Consider the following 24,681-nt stretch of genomic DNA (forward strand, 5'->3'; position numbering starts at 1 on the left):
GTGATCAAATCTAACCTAAAACTTTAAAACTTAACGTACTTTCCATCAAATTCTTAGAGATTATTTAGGTTTTTTTTTTGTTTTTTACTGACAAAAGAATAATTTTGGTTTCTTTTTTTTTTTCAGATAAGATTTTGGTTTTTATTTTTTTTTTACTTCAGTTTAGGGTTAGTAATTGTTTTAATTTAAGTTTTTACTTAATCATTTTTTTACCGCATAAGCATAACATTTAAGCAACCACTTAAGATGATATGTTATTTTGTGACCAGATGTTATGTTTTTATTAACTAAAATGGCCAAGTCAACTACTTTACTAACGGAATTAAGTCTTAAACTATATTAATACACGGATCGAGAATTTAAATACCTAATTAAAAATTTTTTTAGTTTAAATACTATATTAGAACAAATACAATAGTTGAAGAGCTATATGGGACATTATCCCATTTTTAATATTAAAACTTTTATATCATTTAATTTGAAAACTTGTGTCTTAATTCAAATTCTAAATGATGAGACATAGATAAACGTATTAATCTGAAAAGTAATAGTAACTGCTTAGAAAAGTAATGATAAAGTGGTGAAACAATCTCATTGGCTATTAACTAAATTTTGGGTCATTTACAAAGTTCAACAGTTGTTTTTTTTTTTTTTGTCACCACTTGTTAAAACAATTTTAATTCAACTTATGTCAGCTGAGAAATCTCTTGTTTTTGTCATACATATATACTTATCCTCCTTGACATCGATGGTTGTTTGGCAGTACTACATTAGGCATATGAAACTTATGCCATGTTTGAATGAATATTATAGAGTAAAACTTGTCGCTATAGATAGTTTTCCTTCAACATATAGTGACCAAGAACAATTCTGTGGCTCATGTGCCTGAAAACTATTTTTCTATTGTGCAAGTTGATAAGAACAGTTTTCTTCAGTTTGCAGAGTTTGAAGAAGGAATGGTGTCAATAGACTGCAGCATATCTGTCTTGCACCGAGTCTTCAAATGCTAGAGCTGGATCATTACACATATAAACCTGAAAACATATCGCACGAAAAAGAGGCATTTGCTAGTCTGTTCAGAAACGAGACAACATCATCCGATGAACTAAGTAAATATCGAGCACTTGTCCGAGTCCGGCCAACAGCGCAGGAGAAGTAATTATCTCCTTTGAGATCAAGCACGCTCCAGGAGATCTTTTCAGGTGATGGACGCCGCAAACTCCCACTGCTATGACTATTTCCGGCTCTTCTATCAGGAGCTGGTGATGGTCGCTGTGCCTTTGTTTGAGATGATTTTGCCCCACTTCTGCTTGCTGCAAGTTTCAAAGCAGCTCTTCTCTCTGCAGGTAACCTTGGTCCATCAGTTGGCTTGCTTCTTGTTATACTTGTCGCATCAGAAGGCAGCTCAGGCTCAAAAAAGGTGTAAACATCTTCGTCCTAGTGAAATGACCAAAATTATATCAGTAAAGGACGGGAAGGGAAGTTCAATACCGTGCATATGTGGCATTTCCTTCTAGCAACTAAAGTAAAACATTACACTTTCAGTGCTTTCCCCCTATCCTATTATCATAACATAATGAATCAAAGCTAAAATAACCAGTACAGTTGGGTCAATGTTATCTTTTAGCTATTTAGTCGTTCTTAACCAAACATGGGAGCCTCGACGGTCTGGTGAGATTGCTCTATTCGAAGGCAACCTCATTTGAAGGCAAGTTAAGGCTTTGTAAATCTAAATCTCCCACATTTTAACCATTCTTAACCTAACAGGACTTCTAGTTTTTGGCTAGTAGATTTTTCATTTTTACAGACTTTGAAAACATAGGTAGCAAAATGCAAAAGTCACAAGCAAATAAACCTATAATTGGTCCTGATCTCATACAAATGCTGATAGTACTTCTAAACTAGAAATGCAAGGTCTAGAGAACTGCAGAATGGGATTTGTTTTGGGATCTGAGATGATGGACCAATTAAAACAAAACCAACTATATTAACATCAGCCTCATTGCAATGCAAGGTTAAGGCTTTGCATAATGTCTCTCCTAATACCTCATATTGCAAGTGCCGCATTCCTTTCATTTGAACTTTAAGCTAGTGATTCATTCAAATTTCTAACCAAATTAAAGAGCTTATCGTCACTTAAGGTCATTGCTGGGGTAGAAGGGATTCACCATATGACCATATGGTCCAACTAAACTCTTCCAGCGCTTTTGTAGAAAAATAAAGAAATGCTACCAAGCTTAAACTTATTTGTATGCTAATCCTAGAACATAAATTACACCTCAAAAGTGTAAATATAGGTACTAAAACAGCAAACAAATTAACCATTAAAAAAACCAGGAGAGAAGTTCAAAAGTTAATTAATCACATTCTTGCTTTGTTTCTAAAAAGGCATGTTTAAGATATGCTAATATGACACCTCTTGAAGAATTTCAAATCTTTTGAATAAAAATATGCTTAAATCAAGATTGATGAGAATATTACCTTCCCCAGAAAATGTCCAATACAAAGGACATAATCAATTGGTGTTGTCATTGATTTACTGTGAACTATCTCTCCTAAAATACGATCAATAGCTGCCCCCTGAGTAAATATGAAAATATCAAATCTGCATGCAGGCTTCTCCAATGCCATTAAACTAAAAATATTCAAATAAATTATGCAAAATCTAGGTATGGTGGAGAGGCAGTTACCTTTGTAACACCAACTGCTCGCACCTCAACTGATCGACTTCCTTGAACAACATCAACAGATGCATTGGAAATTGGGCCAGTCCAGAGATGCTGCAGCATATCTCTTGCTTGAAGTCTTCCAAATTCAATGTCTGTAGAAAAAAATTAACATGAAAGGAAACATGAGGAAGGGTCAGACTGACAGGATTAGAATCAATGAAAACAAAAACTTTGGAAACCAAACAGACCAAATACCTGCATACTTGTAATTCCATACAAGTGATGTATCACGGGCTTCGAAATGTGATCTTGGTGTTCTTTCTGTGAAATACTCAAAAACATGCTGCCAACATGCCATCAGCATCATTACGAGGCTGGAATAGACAAACTAGATGAAGGGTACATTAAGTACAATTTAATTACCTTCACACTATCAACCCATTCCATATTCAAGTGTTCCGGCATGGTTGTCATCCACTTTCCTTTTGTATGGCGTAGAAACATCCCATTTTCTGCTGCCAACCACATGTCATACTCCCCAAAGTTCTGTGAGAGCAATCAGGAGGTTTTGATAGAGGGCAAGCCAAGGTTAGAAAAGAGAGAAAGAAAGAAAGAAAGCCAAGCATACCTTATCCAAGACACGTCTGTCACTCCCACTGAGGACAACTACCGTTGTCTTTGGATCATTACAAAGAGCTGTTAAGGGTTCTTTTAATTCTGGATGCAATTTAAGTTCTAATTCTTTGATTTGATCACCTCTACTCCCAGGAGTATCCACAGGTTCGGTTAACGTTGCATTAAAACCCTGAGTTTTGGACCATCCCCAAGATGAGGGAAACATGGAAAATATATACAACATTAATGGTATGCATCCAGGAAAAGAATGAAAAGGGGTGGGGGGGGGGGGGGGAAGAAAACCTAAACCTAGCAAATTGCTGAAAATCCGGTATAATGGACTTAGCACAGTAGATTTACAACATCTTTTTTTTTTCTTGAAAAAAAAAAACACAAAGATCATCACATTAAAATATATTGGATTTATCAACATTGGTAAAATACGAAACACAATTTCCACTGGCAGAAGTAGACAACTTAAGATTATCACATTAATAATCGGTGCTGGCAATGGTCAGATTATGTACAATATGTTAAAAGAATAGGCCAGTCAAATATTACTTGCTTTTGGAGACAAGCATCATCTTAACCCCCATGGGCTTGACATGTAACTTATAGTTGCAGGCTTAATGCTTTTTCTAGCTGAGGGGCATTTTAAAATAACTTAGAGATTCTAGATCAAACAATTATACCAGTATCAGCAATCGATTGCAAGACTGCAAATAACGTTCCATTGCATCATTTTGTGGAAGCTCAGGAGGCACTTTGCTTGTCCTTAGTTGTGCTTCAACAATGGTATCATTCAGTTCACTGCAAAGTAGTTACAGGAAACTCAAATCTCTGTGAATCCTGGTAAGTTTTCCATGACATAGTCAGCATAACAAGACGGACATAAATTTCAAAGAGGAAAAGAAGATAACTATTTCATACTTGGTAAGGCACCTATTCTACAAGCAACTGGCTGAGGTACAGACACCCAACTTGGCAATACCAAAGCCAAAAGTTAACCAATATGGATAATAACACTTAAGTTCACCCTTATGCAAAAGTCCAATACCATTGATCTAACCAAATGGGCTGACCACATAAATGCCCAATACAAGACAACAAACAACCTGAGCTAGATACGATGATTAACTATGCAATTGACGAGATTGGCTATAAAGGGAAATGTAACAATCATCACTACTAGTGGGAACCTGAGAACTTAATTATTTAATAATCTTAATTATATATAAATAAATAAAATCCTATATCAAGATAATTTCTAGTCCATCTGCATGTTTGAAAGATAAATCAGTATACCTGGCAATTTAGTTTCCTATATGACCAAGGCTAAAAAAACAAGATTCTGGCTAGGTAGATTTGAAAATAGATTGCATATTTTCATACTGTACATCAATGCAATGGAAGCCAACAGTTGAAGGTTGACCATGGTAAAACCCTATCAACTTCTGTATAAAATTGGGAACAGAACATAGTGCAATGAGCTAAAGAAATGCAGTAAATTCTCATCTTTTAGTTGCACTTGAACATGTGGAATAGCTAAATGCTTCAATTTTCACTTTCACGTGAGGCTTTAAAAGCAAAATTGGTGTTTTTAACAGTAAAATTCTATTTTGCCAGAGTTTTCATAAAGAAAATCCAGACCTGGATTTAGCAAAGGATATTTAAACACTCAAATGAATATTGAAAGTGAAATATAACTAGTTAACCACTAAAAATTGAGAAAAAATTGCCTGGCCTACACGATCATCATCTTCTGGAGAGTTTCAGAGCTCTAATACAAGAGAAAAAGAACTAAATGTTATATTTCAAAATTTGACACAAATATTATGTGCATACCTTACAAATGTTTCAGCCCATTCTTGAGCTGTGTGCATTGTCACATGACGAAAATTATGGCAATGTCGCTTCTCCCTTTCTTCAGCTGACATATTCAAAGCCTGCCCAATTGAAGCAGCCACTTCAGTGATGTTCCAAGGATTTACCAAGATAGCTCCAGCACCCAGAGATTGTGCAGCACCTGCAAACTGCAAGATGCATCGAGGAGATCAAGGTTAGAGAAGGAACTTTTTCACTAACTAAAGGAACATACTGTAATCATTACTTCCAATAACAAGAATGTTCATCAACCTACGGTCATCTATACAGCATGAAAAACAAGCACGGTGAAAACTAGTTTCATTCAACCGAAAAATAGCACAATGAAAACTTTAAGTAGTAAGTAATTACTTCACTGAGAATTAGGACCCCTTTCTTTGCATCTTGGCAAGCAACAAACTCATAACTGACAAGGTTCATGCCATCCCTTAAAGATGTGACAAGTGCTACATCTGAAGAAAGGAGGAAACTTCATCCATTATTTATAGAAAGCAATCCACAACCAAATAATAGTATAATGAAAATATTAGTACTAAGAAGGCCATTTCCTGCAAAAAAATTAGTAAAGTTCATGACCAAATTACTATCATCATATGAGCTTTGCAGGTTGCCAATAAGCCAATATTCTAAAACAGATGTTCACTTATCACATGAATTTAAAAGACTGAGAAATAAAAGATACTGAGGGATACTATTCATCACAATTGCTAATTCTATGATCACATCAATTGACATTCAAGGATACAATATTGCACCTGAACAAGTTTCAATCAATTGAAAATGCAATAGATAAAGTTAGCAATCATAACAACAATAGCTTTATAATAGAATCTATAAATGCAAGTAGAACCCCTATTTTGCACACAATGATTGGATTTTTCCTGATATGACTAACAAGTATCTGCCTCTTTCCCTAGATCCATTGAAAGGAGTCGTCCCAAGTTTCTGAAAAATTGCAGGCATCAAGATTATGTGCCAAAAAACAATGGAAAACATTATTATTTTAAACATTTGTTTCCAAAAATAGCCAATGAACTAATCACATTTTCCATGGATGATAACTTATCAAGGTCTTTTTTACTTGTAGCACCAACAGAAGTGAAAGTGGGATCTTTTGTGTCTTAAGCACTAACTGAAGTTGCAACTGCAACATACAATCAAAACAATCAACATCTGAACCCATAGAAGAAAACTTGAAAGCAAAAGTAGAAGCCAAGTGGGACCCATTCCAAAAAGTTCAAGGGTAAAAATGTTTAGAATCAAACAAATAAATTGAAGAATAGGATAAATCCAATTGAATCAGTACCAGTAACAGCATATAATGCACATAGTGCATGAAAGTCAAGAGAACGATCCTGTGGACAGAAAAAATTGCATTAGAACATTCCCCAGTAACTAAAAATCAATGAGAACAAAGAAAACATAAAATATGATCTATCTTGCTGTGTGAGAACACAATGCAAACTAACACTGGTAGAAACCCACAGATAAAACCAGGAAATTGAAAACCTACAATCATGAATAGATTCAATCATAACAAATTAAGATACATCAAGTTATGGATAAGACAAATCACAGTTTGAAATTTGACCTATCATAACGAGTAGAATTTATTTTATAGCACATACAATATATCATTCCCCTATACATTAATATTTCTCAGTCTAGGTCTAGCAAGTTCACATAAAAATGAAAGTTTTGAACAATGTTATCTCACAATATCCACTAAAGGCAAGTACTTCCTGTGCATTTCAAAGATACTCAATAAAAGTACCTATCTTCCCAAGGCTATACACCACATAATCCAACTAAGAGGACAGAGAATATATCTACAAAAACTTATGGTCAATTTTTATTAGATTTTTTTGAAGGGGTAGGCTATTGAGAATGGAGTGAAGGTAAAAATTTTACTCCCATGTTTTTGAGTTCTTGGGTGGAGGATTCGGAGATCAAAATGCCACCACAAAATTTAAATTTTGTAAGGACTCAAGTTTGGGCCAGACTGTTAATACTGGATAAAACCAATTAATGATAAATCATCCACTCCACTCTACAAGGAAAAAGAGAATTGTTTCCTCTGCTCTGTTCTACTTTCTCTTCCCTTAAACTCTCAAACAAACTGCTACTCTTTAACATTTACGTTGGTCAAGATGTTGCATATTTTCTCTCCCACCTGAATAACAGCAACCCAGCTGTTTTGATAATTTCAAAAGAGGATGACAAAAGATAAATGGTACATTAAGTACAAGGCAACAAAAATCCTACAAGCAAAATGATTCATATCATAGTATCCATGAAGCTAGAAGAAGATAATAAAAACAAAGGATCACAAGCATTAACTATCAATTAGGTTGTCAAAGACAGACCAGGTGATGTATTGGAACTGCAGTCAATGTTCCAAATCGACCATTAATACGCCCAACAATTTCATGAACCTGGCTTGTAAGTTTCTGGTCTGTGACCAACAGTGAGTAAAACAAAGAATAACATTCAGCCCAACATGTTAAGAAGAAAGAAGAAGAAAGATGATAATATTAAAGGTTAAAATAATGTGGCCAAATTCAACATGAATGATGACCTCAAAGAAATCTGCAAAATAATGTTTACAACATTATCTTCTCCCTTGTGCATACACTTCTAGAGTCAATAGCAAACCATATCAAATTCTTTTTTCATTGGAAAAAGAAACATAAACAAGTTTTTTGAAGAATCAGTATCACTGTAAAGATAAGAATGTTAACTATCTTCAACTTTAGTTGGAAAGCAAAATATATATCAGGTAAGGAATTGTGGAATTAGAATCGAAGATTTCAATATCAAAGCTTGAATCTCCAAGGAAGTAAAATGACAGAAATGTTTGATGTCATAAGTTAATTGACCTTTCTCAACATATTTTAGTATGCAATTGATGATATCATATTCAGTACAGCAAGAGAATGAAAAACATAAGCTCAAGTTGTGGCCTGCACTTTTCCCTCTAAAGATTCTATTTGCTAACCAGTACTAGCTCTATTTGCTAACCAATACAGCTAGTACAACAACATCCGGAGTTTCTCTCGATTCCCCATGAGTAAGAAATAGACAATTGACAATCCCCAGGCAGGTCACGTTTAAAAACACCCACCAACTCCTACGTCCTACCCAAGGATGCAAGTCAAAGGAATATTAAAAAATAATAATAGCAAATCATGTAGGATGGATTATACTTCTTGTAAAGCGAAACTAACTCCAGAAATATACTATACCTGGAACCAATACATAAACGGTATTGGAGAAAATAGCTAGAAACAAGAGAAGGAAGGTAAAGCAAGGTGCATACACTCAGGAACATCAGTTCTTGTTGGCACTGCAATTTGCAGCAAAACCACTTGATCACGCCAGCTAGAATTTTCCTCAAGGAACTTTTCAAATGCCAGTATCTTTTGGGGAATTCCCTTAATCATATCAAGACGATCAACACCAAGCATTACCTGTCAAGTCCAGAATGTTAAAAATAAGCATACTAAACAGCAAATAAACAAGATCAAGAAATTGAAGAATATACTAATGGCACAAAGTAAATATAGCATCTACCTTTCGGCCAGCAAACCTTTCTTTTAATTCTTTGATGTGTTCCTGGACCTGAGGAAGCTCAAGTGCACGTATGAACCGATCTGAGTCTATCCCAATAGGAAACTGAAATTTCAAGCAATTAGAGTACCAAAAAAATAAGTATAGGGATAAACTGCAATTCATTTGCAAGAAAAAACATGTTTAATACTAATATTTTCTGTACAAACCAAAAGCAACAACCTAGGAAGAAAATAAAGGCATAGGAACAATCAAGTGAAAAAATCTAAAGAAAGTTAAACATACTGCAGCAACACGAGTCAGCCTCCCTTGATCCTCAACCCCATCAGGTGTCCCCTCAAGTCCAAGGATTCGAGTACAGGCACTAACAAAATGTCTGGCATAATCGTAGGTATGAAAACTGAAACAAAGAATACAAAATAAAAACAATGGCCAATCTGCACCATAGGCTAATAGTGATATAAGTTCTTACAAACACACTCTCAAAGATGATATAATTGAAGGTAACTAACTACTTCGAAGTCAAGCAATTGATAAAACATGAAGACCTATAAGAATCAAACTTAATCCATCTAAAATCCAAGCAACAACTTAACACATATTTTTCTTTGGTCAACTTTTATTCAATAATAAACATCAACTTTTGCAGTAGATTTTCAGAAAGTTCAATTGTCAGAGGTCCTGCAACTCTGAAGCCACATATTCCTGTTTCTTTAAACTACTGCATATGTTAGTTACCCTAAATCAAATTTACATGTTTCCACAACAGCCAAACCTTAGAGAATTTGCAGATTAAAATCATTAAATTGAACAAGCTGAGACAATGTGAGTGCAATAGAACTACCATTGGAAGGTCCACCATACATTCCAAATTGAGAATAATATGGGCCAGGCATAAGTACAAAGAAATGGTAAACAGAAAAAAGTTGGGGGTTAGATAGGGCTATGACTAAAAATAATCTAGCTACACTATGCCTATCCAGGTTATATCAATCAATACAGATTGATAACTTATATTCCAAACAAATAAAATATATCGAGCATGTTGATACAGAGTGAAATAACACAAGTCAGCAAAATGCAGCAGAAACTTACCCAACCAAGTCAGCCGCAAGGACTGAACGTAGCAGCTCAGATCTGGATGGCAATGTCCTATGAATTTCAGAAGAAGGGAATGGTGTATGGAGAAACCAACCAACTTTCATCTTGGTATTGTATTTCTTCAGGCACTCTGGAAGATACATGAGATGGTAATCATGGCACCAGACAACATCACCTTCTTCATAGTGTGTGTTTACAACATCAGCAAACATTTGATTTGCCTTCTTGTATGCTGCAAACTGGGACTGGAAGCTTCTAGTGGTAGCAAGGCGGTCCTCTTGGGGAAGTCCAAGGTAATGAAAAAGAGGCCACAAAATGTTGTTGCAATAACCATTATAGTACTGATGAACAATCTCTTCATCAAGGAAGACTGGGATACACCTCTGCAATGATAAGTGCCTTCAATCTAAATGGCTTATATCACATATAATCAGGTTGAATTCAAAAAGATCTTTCCAATGCAACTAAATACCTTCTCCGCTAAAGCTTTAGTGAGTGCCTTTTGTCCAATCTCATCTGGAACATTTACGCCAGCCCATCCAATCCACCTTGCCTCAAACTCCTTCACACCTGGAAAATTCATCTTAAATGATTAGCTTCACATTATGGAGAATGCAAGAATGTGGTCAAATGAACCAAGTCCACCAGCTAGCCAATATCTTACCCAGGAGAGCGCTAACTAGACCTCCAGCACTTATTTCCAGAGACCACGAGTCTTCACCTCTCCTAACTGCAGAAACTGGGAGCCTATTGGCCACTACCAACAATCGCTGCCTGAAAGGCCTTCCATCTTGTCTTTCGTATCCCTCAGCGTCTTCCAAGTATTGCTCGACAAAAGGAACCCCAGGGTTGTCCCCTTCTCTAATACGTGGGCCATTTTCAGATACAGCACCTCTATGATTCTCAATCACCTCATTTGAATGGGAAGCCCTGCTGCTTTTCCTTTGCTCCCTGTCCCGCAAGAGGCGTTCAACGCGAGATGGTATATGGCCAGAATTACCGTTGTACTTGTTTCCAGGCATACGCTCACTCTAGAACCGAACCACCAATACCAATTTTTACAAGCTCACTGAACAATTGTATGTCCTACATTTTTGTTTTAGGTAAATTAAGTCTTAGCAATTAGCATAAGCCACAGAGAGCTCCATATCTTCCTTGATAGGTACTAAGAAAACAAGATTACGCTGCAAATGATTTTGTACAAACACTTACTAAGATTTCTATTGCAGTTAAAAACTTGTGATTGCCTAAACCTAATAGAATAAGTATCAAACAACATACACGCAAAAAGACAGAAAAACCGAGGAAAAGATAACAAAGAAAATGGGATCCACAGAATTTGATGCAAAAATGGGGTCTACCTTGAAGTCTTAAAATAATTAAAGCCAAAGATTTCTTTTGGAACAAACTCCAATATAGCAAATGTACAAATGTCGTCACAGAATTTAAAAAAAAAACAAAAAATAAGAATTATACATTAGCAGAGCAGAAACATTAGAGAAAATAACATCCATAGCGCTCTCCGCTTCGCTTCATCTAGAACCCATCATTCAGATTAAAATCCAATCTATAGCATAAAGGTAAACATCAAAAGTTTTTTTTTTTTTGGTTAAAGTGAAAACATTGAAAGTTTTAGTAAAACTCAGAGTCTCACTTAACATACTCAAACAGAAAAAAAAAATAGTGAAACAAGAAAAAAAAATCAATCCCTACCTTTACGACCAAATCCTCCGAGCAAAAAACCAAGATTTGCGATATGAAAAGCTGGCCTAGTTATGCTTTACTGCAATACATGAACTTTTGTCTCAATTAAGACTGAAGCAGCAAACGGTTAGATAAGAAAAAAGGTTAAGAAAGATAAGGAAATTTCCAGAGTGGAGGGGTGGGTGGGAGAGATTTATCATAGCAAGAGAAAAAGTAATGAAGGAACGCAATTCTTGTGAAATCTTTATTTGGGTACATAAAACCAGCCATGCAGCTGAAGTGACACCAGGGAGAAAGCAAGATCCAGTTGAAAACTGAAAGAAAATTTTTTACCAACAAAAAAAACCAAGAAAATAAGTACAGTAAAATACTAATCCAAAACCTCGTAAGATGTACTAAAATGGGACATATCAATCAAATAAACTAATTTAATACGATGTTTAAATCATGATTACTAAAAATTCGCTGACGAAAGCAATTAGGAATGATCTTCTGGTTTTTCCTACACGTTCCTTGGTGGGTCCTCATCCGGTAAGACCACATAAACATTTTTCCTGGCCTTATCGGAATATTATAGTAATTCTACAGAAATCTGAACCGCTTCAATTTTAATTTATTTTGGGCAATTTTTTAAGTGAGAAAAAAAGTTGTAAGAAAAGTTTGTATTTTTCAAAGAAAAAAAAAATCATCAAATCTCTTTACATATAATATTTATAAAAATTAAGCTTCTCCTATTTTCTAAAACCAACAACGAAAACAATAGTTGAACCCCTTTTTTTTCTTTTCAATGGAAGCAAACAAAAGCTCATATTTAAGCTTTAGCCATTGTCGTTTGCTGGTTTTGTCAAAAGGTTCACGATATCAACGTACTACCCTTGAAAACACAGCTTTCTCTAGAAGGTAAAATCGAGAGAAAACAGGAGCCGTCACATAAATTAAAAAAAAATAATAATGTGACAAGTACATATCTGTTTGGAGTTCCTGTAATATCGAAGAAAGTGACTCAAGACACAATAGATAGAAAGTAATAACGTTGACATTTACTTTCTGTAAAGTTGCATGCAAAATAAAATATAAAATCTGATAAAAGTCCTTACCGATAATATTACCATCAATACAGCTCGTTTCCAACCCAACATTTTGGCTTTTTTTCATGAGTTATTATTATTCTAATGAAACTAAATGAATGCAAATTTTAGTTCTTTTAAAAAGAAAAACGTGTTAATTAATATTAAAGTTGTCTCTTAAATTCACTATAAATTGTCGAAAAAAATTCAAAACAGTATGCCAGTACAATGCAACAAGCCAACAACCAACAATTTCAAACAAGTCAAAACATCTTATTCCACATAAATATATATATAAAAGAAAAATCTAAGAAAAGGGATGATAGGATCGAACTGTCGGTCCAAGAGAAGGACGACTAGTAAGTCAAATTAGGTATACTCTTACTAAAAAGGAAGAAAAAGGATAAAGAAAAGCGAGAAAAATGATAAACACGAACCGTTCGAGTTGTTTCAAGTTTGAACAGCATTTAATTGGTCTTCATTATATTCAACACATCCAATCCCTCTTTACCTTATAAATTTATATAAAACTTTGTGCAATATCATCTAATAATCCTTTTCACATCTAAAAAAAATCTTTCAACAATTTTAGCCCCGTATTAGGTATCCCTAAAAATGATAAACATGAACCTTTGAGTTGTTTCAACTTTGCACAGCATTTAATTTGTCTTTATTATATTCAACGCATCCCAACCCTTTTCACCTTAAAAAAAAAAAATTATGTAAAACGTTTGTGCAATATCATCTAATAATACTTTTCACATTTTAAAAAAATTCTCAACAATTTTAGTCCCGTACTATATATTATCCTAAATCCTCTTATTTCACTAACTTTCCTAATTTTTTTTAATTTTCCATGTTTATTAATATTTTTATTTAAAGTTAGGAAATTATTAAATAAGTAAAATTTTTTAACTTTACAACTAAGATTAATATGATGATATATATTTTTTTAGTATATATTTAAAAAATAAAAAATTAATTTTAAAAAATAAAATATGTATCACTATTTTAATCCTATTTAAACAATTAAAATATTCTAATATTAATATATCAAATAATTTCTCTTAAGTTATCAAAATTTAAATCTTTTTTGTTGAAATTAAAAATTCAATATTCTATTAACACAATACAAAATTAACCGTTTTTAATAGCAACATTTTAACCTTTTTTTTATACTTATTTTCTTGAAGAAGCTTTACCTTTTGCAATTCTATTTTTCTTTGATAAAATTAATCCTCATAAAAAATGTTTTTAGGGACATACTACCTTTTGCACTTTACATTTACATATTTCTAGTAATATTATTTTTACTTATTTTTATATTGTATTCCTAATTTCCCATTTACTGACAATATATATGTAAATAATACTCCTCATTTCATTCAAAAAAAAAAAAAAAAAACTAGTAAATAAAGTAAAGTAAATGCACAGAAAGAGCAATCGGAGAGCATTTTAATTGTAATTTTTTTGGTTATAATTTTACAATTATTTAATTATAATAAAAAACTATATCAATTACTTATAAACATAGAGTTCATACAAAATCTTAATAGATCTTACATAATTATAAATTATAATTAATTAATTATAATATAATTGTTATATGTGATATGCTCTTAAGCAACTAAAAGTGAATTTTGTAACTCATTTTTCCCGAACTGAAAATGCTACTGCATGGAAAATAAGCAACCAGAAGGACAGTAACAATTTTCTTTGGAGCATTAGGTCAGTTAAATCATGATAATTTTGAATAGGCCCAAAAACCAAAGCAATGAGAAAAGTTCATTGCTGATGAAATGTTAATCCCTGCCCTAACGAGTGGGGAGATACTAGTACCCTTCAACTGCAGGCACCAGACACAGCAAATTTGGCCTGTGGGAGAACAAACAGATGGGGCAACCATTTCTCAATTTGCCTAGTGGAAATTTCTGAATTTACAGACATTTTTCCCACCTTGGGACATTGACACAACTCAAGAACGGTCATGTTTGTAAGTAAAGCACCAAAGAGACAAACCGAATACTTGGTCTGCACGTATTTCTAATGCACTTCCTTGAAAGAAAATTTGAATGACAACCGCTTTAGCTATATTAAGAGATAGAATATAGTAGGAATCTTCTTGACACCTAACCTGACGACGGAAAATGATTTGCCACCAACTTGTACTGTATGACTGGAAGACTGAGACACCTAACATGGTAAGACGTTCAGCATATTATTGCAAGCAAACTTTCAAAGTCAAAAATAATAAGATTCCAAACATAAAAGTTGTTGACTACCTAGATTAAAAATTCAGCAAAAGCAATTCAAGTTATTCCGTTCTTCAACCTTAGGTAAACAATAACAATCAAAGAAACAAGAAAAGAAAAACAGAGACTGCAAAGACAAATGCATCCATGAAATTCAGCATATGGAAAACACAAGCAAAGCAATTTCGTGCTAAGAATGTCAGCATTAATGCTACAGATAGGTAAGCGAATGCCATTACTTACGGTGTAAGAGCAAATACGGAAGACCTTCATTGCCTTGCTAGAGGGGAAGGGAGCAACTTATGGTCTTCAATAGTGTGATAATGAGCAAACAGAAATATCTTGTGTAAATATCTTTTTGAATGGTGACTGTTATCCTTATAAAAAGTGAAGGAAAGACAGGTTCGGGCAAAGAACCATAATACATGTGACTAAATAGATGAGAGGGGGGAAAAGGAAATGAGTAAAGACCAGAAATTGACGGAAAGGACTTGCATGCCGATTTGTTCTTTTCTCTGCTAAACGATTGCAAGTGGAGTTGGTATTATTGCTTGTGGTTAGAGATAGAGAGAAAGATATGGGGATCCTACAGCGTGAGTGCCCTGTGAAAAGTTAATCAGTTGCCAGGAAATTTTCAGTGAGGGCATAAATTTGTCACTCATGCATGAAAGGTTGGTACCCACAATTTGTGGGTCCCGTAAAATTTATGTCTAAGACTACTTGCCTTGGGACAATGTCAGCACTAATGCTACAGATAGGTAAGCGAATGCCATTACTTACGGTGTAAGAGCAAATACGGAAGACCTTCATTGCCTTGCTAGAGGGGAAGGGAGCAACTTATGGTCTTCAATAGTGTGATAATGAGCAAACAGAAATATCTTGTGTAAATATCTTTTTGAACGGTGACTGTTATCCTTATAAAAAGTGAAGGAAAGACAGGTTCGGGAAAAGAACCATAATACATGTGACTAAATCGATGAGAGGGGGGAAAAGGAAATAAGTAAAGACCAGAAATTGACGGAAAGGACTTGCATGCCGATTTGTTCTTTTCTCTGCTAAACGATTGCAAGTGGAGTTGGTATTATTGCTTGTGGTTAGAGATAGAGAGAAAGATATGGGGATCCTACAGCGTGAGTGCCCTGTTAAAAGATAATCAGTTGCCAGGAAATTTTCAGTGAAGGCATAAATTTGTCACTCATGCATTGGGACATTAACCTGGCCAAATCACTTGATGAGATTGTACTAGCCATCCAGTCTGGCAAACACTTTCGTGGAACAAAAATGACCTCATAGCCATGACAAAATACTGTAAAAAGATACCTGAAATTTATGTTCAACCTAAGAAAGAATTTTAATGTGGCCCCGAGGAAATGCCATCTCGCAGAACGTCTAAGAGTAGATTTTGAGTGGAAGGTAAGATCTTAAGATTGAAAATAATGATAATAATAAAATTAAATATTATAATTATAAACTTAAAATTAATAATAAATATATATTTTGATATAAATATAGTAATAATGATAAAATTGAATAAGACAATAGATTATCACACTAAGTGTATAAATTAAAAATGACAACAAATCGATTCAAAATGAATTTTTATTTATTTCAAATTCGATTTAATTTTATAATAAAAAAACTTAAATTCGATTAATTTTTTTTTATTTTTTTATATTCAAATCAGATCTGATTTAATATTATATAAATCGTACTCGATTAGATAAAAATTAATAAAATATTATTTTTAATATATAAATATATAATTATACAATTATATATAAATAAAAAATTAAAAAATAATTTTTAATATAATATTAAATTGAGTCGAGTTTATATAAAATTTGAATTTGATCCAAATCAAATTTTCTCTTAATAATACTCAATTTGATACGACATAAATTTAAATTTCCAAAAAAAAAAAATCAACCTTATATAATCAAGTCAAGTAAAAATCCGTGAAACTCGAGTTGGGCTATCGAGTTGGCTACCAACCTTATGTATAACTGAAAAATATTTGTCTTGTTATTCTTACACTAATATGATTGTTTCACTAAATCCTTTTGTAATGGAGCTAACTGCATCGCAAGATGATACCCTTGCAAAATACATCCTACAACGCAATTGGGCTTTAAAAAGGACTGAATTCCATCGCACCATTCCAAACTTGTCCTAAAAGATGACACATACTGTTGGTTGGTTACTTCAACAAATTTCCGCAGTTTTCTTGTAACGAGACTGACGGAGAAAAAAATCCTACACTCTGTTTCTGAAATTCCTTATTATTTTCCTTTCTCCTGGAATCAGATCTATTGATCTAAGCACGTTATACAAAAACATTCCAACCTCACTTAATAGGGCGGTAATGTTTACAAAGGCCTTTCCCTGCTGAGGTGCAGCCTTCTAGCTAACTTAAAACTAACAATCTTCGGCTAAGTTAAAATGTTTTAAAGATGAAAATACCAACTACTAAATTCTTTAGACGATAATAAAGAGAAAAACAGAGTGAATCACAGAAGAAACTCAAACTACATGCACCATTGAGAGAGAAATGTAGCTTACCTCATTTACGATTTCACCATACAAGTTTTCATTGAGTTGGAAAGAGAAAGAATGTGCTCTGCTTTCAAGTTCTAGTTCTAGTTGTTATGAAGGTGGGATACATACTATTCTAGTCTAACCAGTCAGGGCATCTCTGCATACCAAATGAAGACACGTAACTGCTTCAATTCCATTGGTGTTTTTACTCCCTCTCTCGCAATCAGACCACCTAAAATTAGTGTCATCTTATCCATATTCTTGGAATAGCAAGATGACAGCATTTTAGCCAGTTTGCTAAAAGAATTGTCATTTTCCTCACTAATCCTTAAACTACAATTATTGAGCTGATTTCCAAAAGTTAAATTACACTGTAAAAGTTGCAAGGTTAAAACTTAACAATAGTCTCCTGGGTCTCAAGGAAACATGCCTCTGGCAGTTTATGCTATTTGGAAGTTTCAGATTCAATTGGGTGAAAAACCCATCTCTGCTATAGCTCCTTCAAAGCCACATCGATGACCACATTGTGCTTATCCTCTATTTTAGCTGAATATCTTCTAGCAAATGTTTTTCCTAATCTACAGTGTCTCATTTGTACTCCGCCTTAATGTTCAACTTTCTCTACTTTCACATGACATGGAATCTGAATCAAATATTCCGTGTTGATATTCGGTTCCTTTATGATTAAGTTTTAACTTGAGCCACATGCTTTCACTGTCAACTGTCAATTCCCACATCTATAAAAAGCAAAAGTAAAACCAGACTGGCAATTTTCATTCCTGGCCATCCGTACTGGTGCATTAAACAGCTTCAACATTATAAGCACGTTCGGATAGGCATAAGATTTTTTCTACGAAATTAACAATAATATGATAATAAAATAAAATATTATAACTTCAAAATTAAATACTGTACCAATAATATTAAAATTAATAACAAAAAAAGATATCTTTATATTAAACCAATGATTATTATAAAATTAGATATAATAGTCTAATGCTCCTTATCCATAAAAAAGATTGATTGTTATAATTGAAAAATATTTTTTATTTTGACAACAGACTTTTCACTGGACCTATCCCTTCAATTTTTTTCTTCAACTGCACTATTAAAATATTAGATAAAATTTATATAAAATTTTATAAGTGAATTAGTAAAATTTTTTATTAAAAATAAATAAATAAAAATTTTAATAAAAAAATTTTAATTAATAAATTGATAAATTTTAATATAAAAATTAATAATATATAAAAATATTATTACAAATATTATTTTTAATTTAAATTTGATTAATATTTTTTAAACAATAAAAATTTTATTAATATTTTTATTAAAAATATTTATTTACTAAATATATAAAAATTTATTAAAATTTTTTTGAATTTTACATATTTGATTTATGTGATAATTTTTTTAATTTTTTAATTTATCTATTTATTTTTAATTTTTATTCAGTTATTTTTAATAAAAATTTTATCAATTTTATTTAAAAAATTTTGTGTAAATTTTTTTTCCAAAATACTACTCAAATAGCTTCGATTCCATAGAACGGGATGTCATGGAATCCAAATGAGGCCGTCTTACTAGTTGACAAAAATGAGTAAAGTCTTTGTCATCAATTAAACCTGCCGCGTGCTTTATGGCTGCCTAAGAATCTAAGAAAGTCTAGGCAACTCAGATTCCACGGAAAATATCTAAATTCAACTTCATCACAGACGAGTCATACTTGAGCCCCAAGCAACTTGGGTAACGCATCAAGCCGAGTTTGAATACCTTCATAAATAATTTTCTACTCAAGTATTCGCTTATATCTAACAAGTCTAATACCATACGATATTTTTTAAAATATACACCACTACAATATTTTTAATTTTATATCTTATAATTGAAATTATCAAAGATTAAATTTTTATTGCTAAAAGTGTAACACTCTTCTAGCATATTAGGTAATTGTTGGTATTATATGATTATATTATATATAATAAACAAGTCTAATTGAGTTATTTTTAATTTTTTATCATATTTTAATGCACTGGTTTTATTATATTAATAAAAGATTATATATTTTAACAAAATCTAATTTAATACATCTTGTTGAAAATATGAATCTTAATCAATCTTTTTGTTCAACTCAATTCAGTTAGTCTCTTAATAATTTCTATAAAGCAGTCTAATAGAGACTTTTTTTCTTCAAAAAAATAAAAGTTTATATATCATAATTTGCAATGTCACCTTAGTGAATCTGACAAATTTCCTATAACTACATATCATTCAAACGAACAAATAAGTAAACGATACTAGTAACAAGTTCTAACTCACAACTGAAATTTGCTTTAAAAGGGTAAATCAGCCATTTAAACAAACAAAAACAGAATTATTAACAGTTCAAAAAATAAATAAATTCAATAAAAGAAAAACACAATTCTTTTAAAAAATAAATGATCAAGTATCGATCTTGAAAACAAAGACACAAAAATTTTCTCTCTATATACTCCAAAATTTTCCTCCCTCGTTTCATAGCAACCAAACAGAGCAGGCTCGAAAGAATGAATTTCATTTCATTTCTCAAGAAAGTTCTAAAAAAAGAAAGATGCGCAAGATGACGATGAAAATCAAGCGCATAGTATCTCAAGTTTTCGAAATTCTTAACCAAAAATGATCAAGATTTTCGAAATTCAAACTCGAAACAGATAAGAAAAACAGAAAAGAAACGAAAAAATGGAGAGAGAAAGAGAAAACTAACCTTGAAAACTGTAGGAGTAGATCTGAGACTTGAAGAACCGCTAAAATGCTAAGGAATTTGAAGGGAAAAGTATTTATCGGACCTTAAAATGAGAAGCGCATTTTATGAAAAAGAGAGAGAAAAGAAAAACAGAGTGAGGGAATTTTCTGGAGAGAAAAGAAGGAAGAGAAGAGACAGGGGGTATTTATAGGAGAGAATCAGAGGCTTTTCGGCGGGGGAGAGAGAGGGAAGGGGAATGGCGATGGCAATGGCAATGGCTGGGGACTTTTCGCTTTGTTTGTGCCCAATCATTTGGAGGGAATTTGTTCTTTCTTTCTTTTCAAATTATTTTTTTTAAATTATTCATAAATTGAAATAAAATTAAAGATAAAACTGATTAGGCCGTGGGTTTAAAAAGTAGATTCCACACTCCACGATATTTTCCACTAACAGGGATGAAACAAATGATCAGTCCACATGTGGAATTATTTATCTTACCCGCGGGTTTGGTTTATCCTCAACGTAAGTTTTAAAACTCAAGTAGACCGAAATTTTATATTTATTTAATTTTAAAATATATTTAAAATAATAATATTTTCATTTTTTTATATTTTCAAATATTTTAATTTTAATATATATTTTTAAAAATTTAAGCTTTTTGCGAATTTCAAATTTCAATTAAAAGTGGGGTTTTTTATTATTTTTCAAAAATGTATGGTTAGAATATTAAAAATTAAAATCTTCAAATATTTATAATAGTATAAACAATTTTTTAAGTATTTAACATTTCCAATGCCCTAATCCATATTGTAATACGATCATAATAATTTTGAATTAAGTTGTAGGGGAGAGTTTTAACTTTGAACATCAAACTTAAACTCCTTCATGGATAATAATGTATGCTGTGATTACAATTAAATATGAAAATTGTTAAAGATTGAAAATTTACCAATTTGAAATTTTTGAAACGTGAGATGTTAAATCTTTATTTTTAAAATTTATATTTTTTAAACACAATTCATTATTTTTATTATTTTTATTTTTAGATTATGATCATTTAACCCATCCTAAAATTAATATATATTTTTAGATTCTTAATCTACTCTTAATAAACTTTTTAAAGATATTAAGCATTTAAATGCATTGGAACCCATAATCTCAAAAAATATAACCAGCATGCATATAATTTAAATTAATATTCAATGAGCTTAAATTAATATGTGAATTATGTCGATTATTTTTTGAATCAATTAGTATATCATTAAAGTTGATACTTAAAAATTATTAATTTTTATTAGTTTAAGTGATAAGAAGTTCAATTTCTCTTAAGTAGGATTTCAATTTCGAATCTTATAAATGAAGAATACAGATTTAAGAGAGCTTGTTTCTCTTATCGAGTTTGATTTGACTGAACTTCAAATTAATCGGGACTCAAAGTGATTATCGGATGCCTAAACAAAAAAAAAAACTTAAAACTTACGATTTTGAGATAATTTATACACGTAACATCATCTTCAATTAAATAAATAGTGAGATAAAGTATTTAAGAATAGATTAAAAACTTAATATATATATATATATATATGTGAATCATTGCATTAAAACCTATTGTCATGTACATATTTCCCAACGTAGCAACCCACTATAATAAGGAAGCATTTAACCATGTGTCGACAAATTTTAGGTATGATAAAACTAAACCATAAATAGATATTTACCAAATTTGATTGCATATGCATTATCCACATATTTTATATACCAATTAAGATTGCTTTTTCTTCTTTTGGGGCCATCATATCCTGTTCTTTAAATTGAATTCTTTCCCCCTCTATTTACCAAACCAATTATTACAAATGTTCCTATCTATTAACTAAATTACATATCTCTTTATCAACTTCACCTCCATACCACAAAATATAGAATTTTATTTTTTAAATTAAACAAAAATAAATATCACCAATTTAAATCAACATTTGCAAAAATTGATAAAGATGTTTCAAATGAAACACTAATAATTAAAACTTAAAATTCCAACTCCAAGTTATTAAATTTCTTTTTGATAATACGTTCAAAATTTGTCAAAGATGATTTTAAAGATGAATTATTTCATATTAATTTAATGTCTATAAGATTGTATTTAATGGAATGCTTTATCCAAGAATAAAATGAACTTCCTATGGGCCATGCCAGTTGTACTAGCTTTAATTGAATTGGATTTGGATGCCATCACACCAAAGTTGCCACACCATCCCGACATGAAACAGATTCTTTGATGTTTGCCCAGCAAATTCTCAGGTACACCTGATTGCATGGCCACCCTACAATTTTTTTTTTTTTTATCAAATTAGAGCAAACAAGTTTGCAAAGTCATCTAAAATTAATGCTCTCATGATATAATTAGCACTTAGAAGCCAAAGGGAGTATTTATAATTTCGGGACTAAAATCAAATTTGTTACAATTTTATGAGATTAATATTGAATTTTATTATTATATTTCATTTTATTCAATTTTTTCATTATATATGGGTCAATATTATAAAAATTTGTCACTCATAACAATGGAATATTATAATTTCGTTACTTTTTATTTAAAAATTAATAAAATTAAAATTTAATGACAAAATTTAATATTAAATCATAACATAAATATGTTAAATTTGGCATTTTCTATAATTTCAATACCATACAAATAATTAAAGACTTGATCTATTAGTTATTATGCCTCCTCAAATATTCAATCTCAACTTTTGAACTTTCTCATTTATTAAAAAAAAAAAAACCAATACAATTCAAGTAATGTATTTTTTAAAATAAAATTTTGACAAATAAAAGAAAATGTTTGAACTTAGGACTGTTTTCCTTCTCATAATTTATAAATATTCCAAAAATTTCATAAACAAAAAAAAAATTTAAGAGATTGATATACCTTGATAGAATTATGATGTTCATAAAAAAAAAAAACCCTTTTTTTTTCATGACTCCCCATGATATCATAATAGTGTAAAGGTTTAACCATTATTATTCAAAAGTGTAAAGGTTTAACCATTATTATTCAAAAGAAAAGGAAAAAACTCCCCATGATATCATAATAGTGTAAAGGTTTAACCATTATTATTCAAAAGAAAAGGAAAAAAAAAAAACAATTTTCTACACAAATTTCCTTTCCTCATATGTAAGAAAAGAAAAAAAAAACTATTTACACATAAATTTAGCTGACTAATACATAACTTTTCACAAAAGATGTGCTCATAGTCATAAAACCACTACTTTTCTGAGTCACAAAAAAAAAAAAAAAATCAAATTTAATTTAATGTGTGATAAGAATTAATAAAAGGAACATTGTTGAAAGTTTTGTGATTCAACAATTTTTTTTTTTTTAAAAAAAGCAAATTTCTAAAAAGCTGAAAATTCTAATGGCACCGAGTCTGGTTTGATAACAGCAGCAGCACAATTGAAACTTTATGCATTTTTATATCTCTTTATTATTTATTATTATTTATTATTTTCTGAACAACTTTATGTCTATTTGGCTGTCAAGTGACCTAAACCACTATTTTTTCCTTTGACTGCTAAAAAACAAACAGGGTTTTGCTTGCCTTTGCAAAAAAGCTTTCGTCAAAATTCACTTTAGTCACCACTAACTTTGTAAAATCCATGTGATTCCAAAAATCCACTTAAAATAAAGAGGGAAGGATGCTTGTTTGTAAATAGATTGCCTTAGATTTGTTTCTTATGGTGCATTTCTGCCGCAAAGAGAGCCACATTCCTGAAGTAGAGAAAAGGGGGGGGGGGGGGGGGGGGGGGGTTAAACCAGCCTGCTAGTTACACTTACTTTTATCCAACTTTCTTTTTTTTTAAAGTCAGCCTAGCATGCCTAACTTAATTGTTTGGAGGTGTTCATAGATCGAACATGATTTCAAATTTATAATTTAAGTATTATATTAAATTTTTTTTTAAATTTAAATATTATATTAAATATTTTATTATAATTTATAATTATTCGTAATATTAACTTATTTTTAATTGTATAATTCAAAAATCCTTATGAGTTTTTGCATGTATTAAAAAAGAATTAATAAGAACAAGTTCACAAATTTGTTTCTTTTGTACATAATTGTAAGAAATAAATTGTGAAATCTAGTATTTAGGCACCTAAAAAGTAAATCCAAATTTTTTTTCAAAAGTATCTATTTATAATATATGTGAAAGTTTGTAAACAAAAAAATTAAAATAATAAATTGTTATATTATTATAATTATCCATTAAGTTCTCATATATATCTTAAAAAAAGACATAATTGCATTACTACTAATATTATCAAATACATCTTTATTAATATATGTAAATAAACAATCATCCAACAAAAAATAAAAATTTTTAAAGATGTCCAGAAAAAATAAACATTCAAATTTTATTATTTTTTAATTTTTGGGCATCCATGAGCACCTTATATCAATACTTGCATTTGCTATGCACCCAAGTTTCAAAAGTTTCAATACTTTTATATATTTTGTGAAAAAAAAAATTAAGTAGATTTTTTTTTTTTATAAAAAAGATTGGAG

The 24,681-nt window shown here is 31.4% G+C and overlaps 1 protein-coding gene across 18 annotated transcripts; it reads right to left on the minus strand.

The window, feature by feature from the left end:
* Positions 1-567: 567 nt before the first annotated feature.
* TPS1 (trehalose-6-phosphate synthase) lies at positions 568-20,425 on the minus strand. Of its 18 annotated transcripts, none has more exons than XR_016333725.1 (20): positions 20,141-20,280; positions 14,745-14,803; positions 11,553-11,622; positions 10,504-10,925; positions 10,312-10,409; positions 9,834-10,222; positions 9,024-9,138; positions 8,742-8,843; positions 8,488-8,638; positions 7,535-7,623; positions 6,475-6,523; positions 5,520-5,620; positions 5,130-5,317; positions 3,977-4,094; positions 3,298-3,474; positions 3,093-3,215; positions 2,925-2,990; positions 2,691-2,821; positions 2,482-2,580; positions 568-1,437 (listed from the first exon to the last, which is right to left on the minus strand). XR_016333725.1 is itself a non-coding variant. In XM_089754556.1 (20 exons), exons 4-20 carry the CDS (start codon positions 10,859-10,861, stop codon positions 1,021-1,023), a joined length of 2,793 nt encoding a protein of 930 aa, XP_089610682.1. In that variant the 5' UTR covers positions 10,862-10,925; positions 11,553-11,622; positions 14,745-14,803; positions 20,141-20,288; the 3' UTR covers positions 568-1,020. The 18 variants fall into 18 exon arrangements, 14 of the variants coding, with proteins under 14 accessions (XP_089610682.1, XP_089610684.1, XP_089610683.1 ...); XR_016333726.1 differs by lacking the exon at positions 20,141-20,280 and adding an exon at positions 15,106-15,268; XM_089754556.1 differs by having other exon boundaries at positions 2,925-3,012; positions 20,141-20,288.
* Between the last annotated feature and the right edge of the window lie 4,256 nt (positions 20,426-24,681).

Source organism: Durio zibethinus, chromosome 25 (genome assembly GCF_047325235.1).
Source record: "Durio zibethinus cultivar Kanyao isolate XHJ-2024 chromosome 25, ASM4732523v1, whole genome shotgun sequence".
Taxonomy (NCBI): Eukaryota; Viridiplantae; Streptophyta; class Magnoliopsida; order Malvales; family Malvaceae; genus Durio; species Durio zibethinus.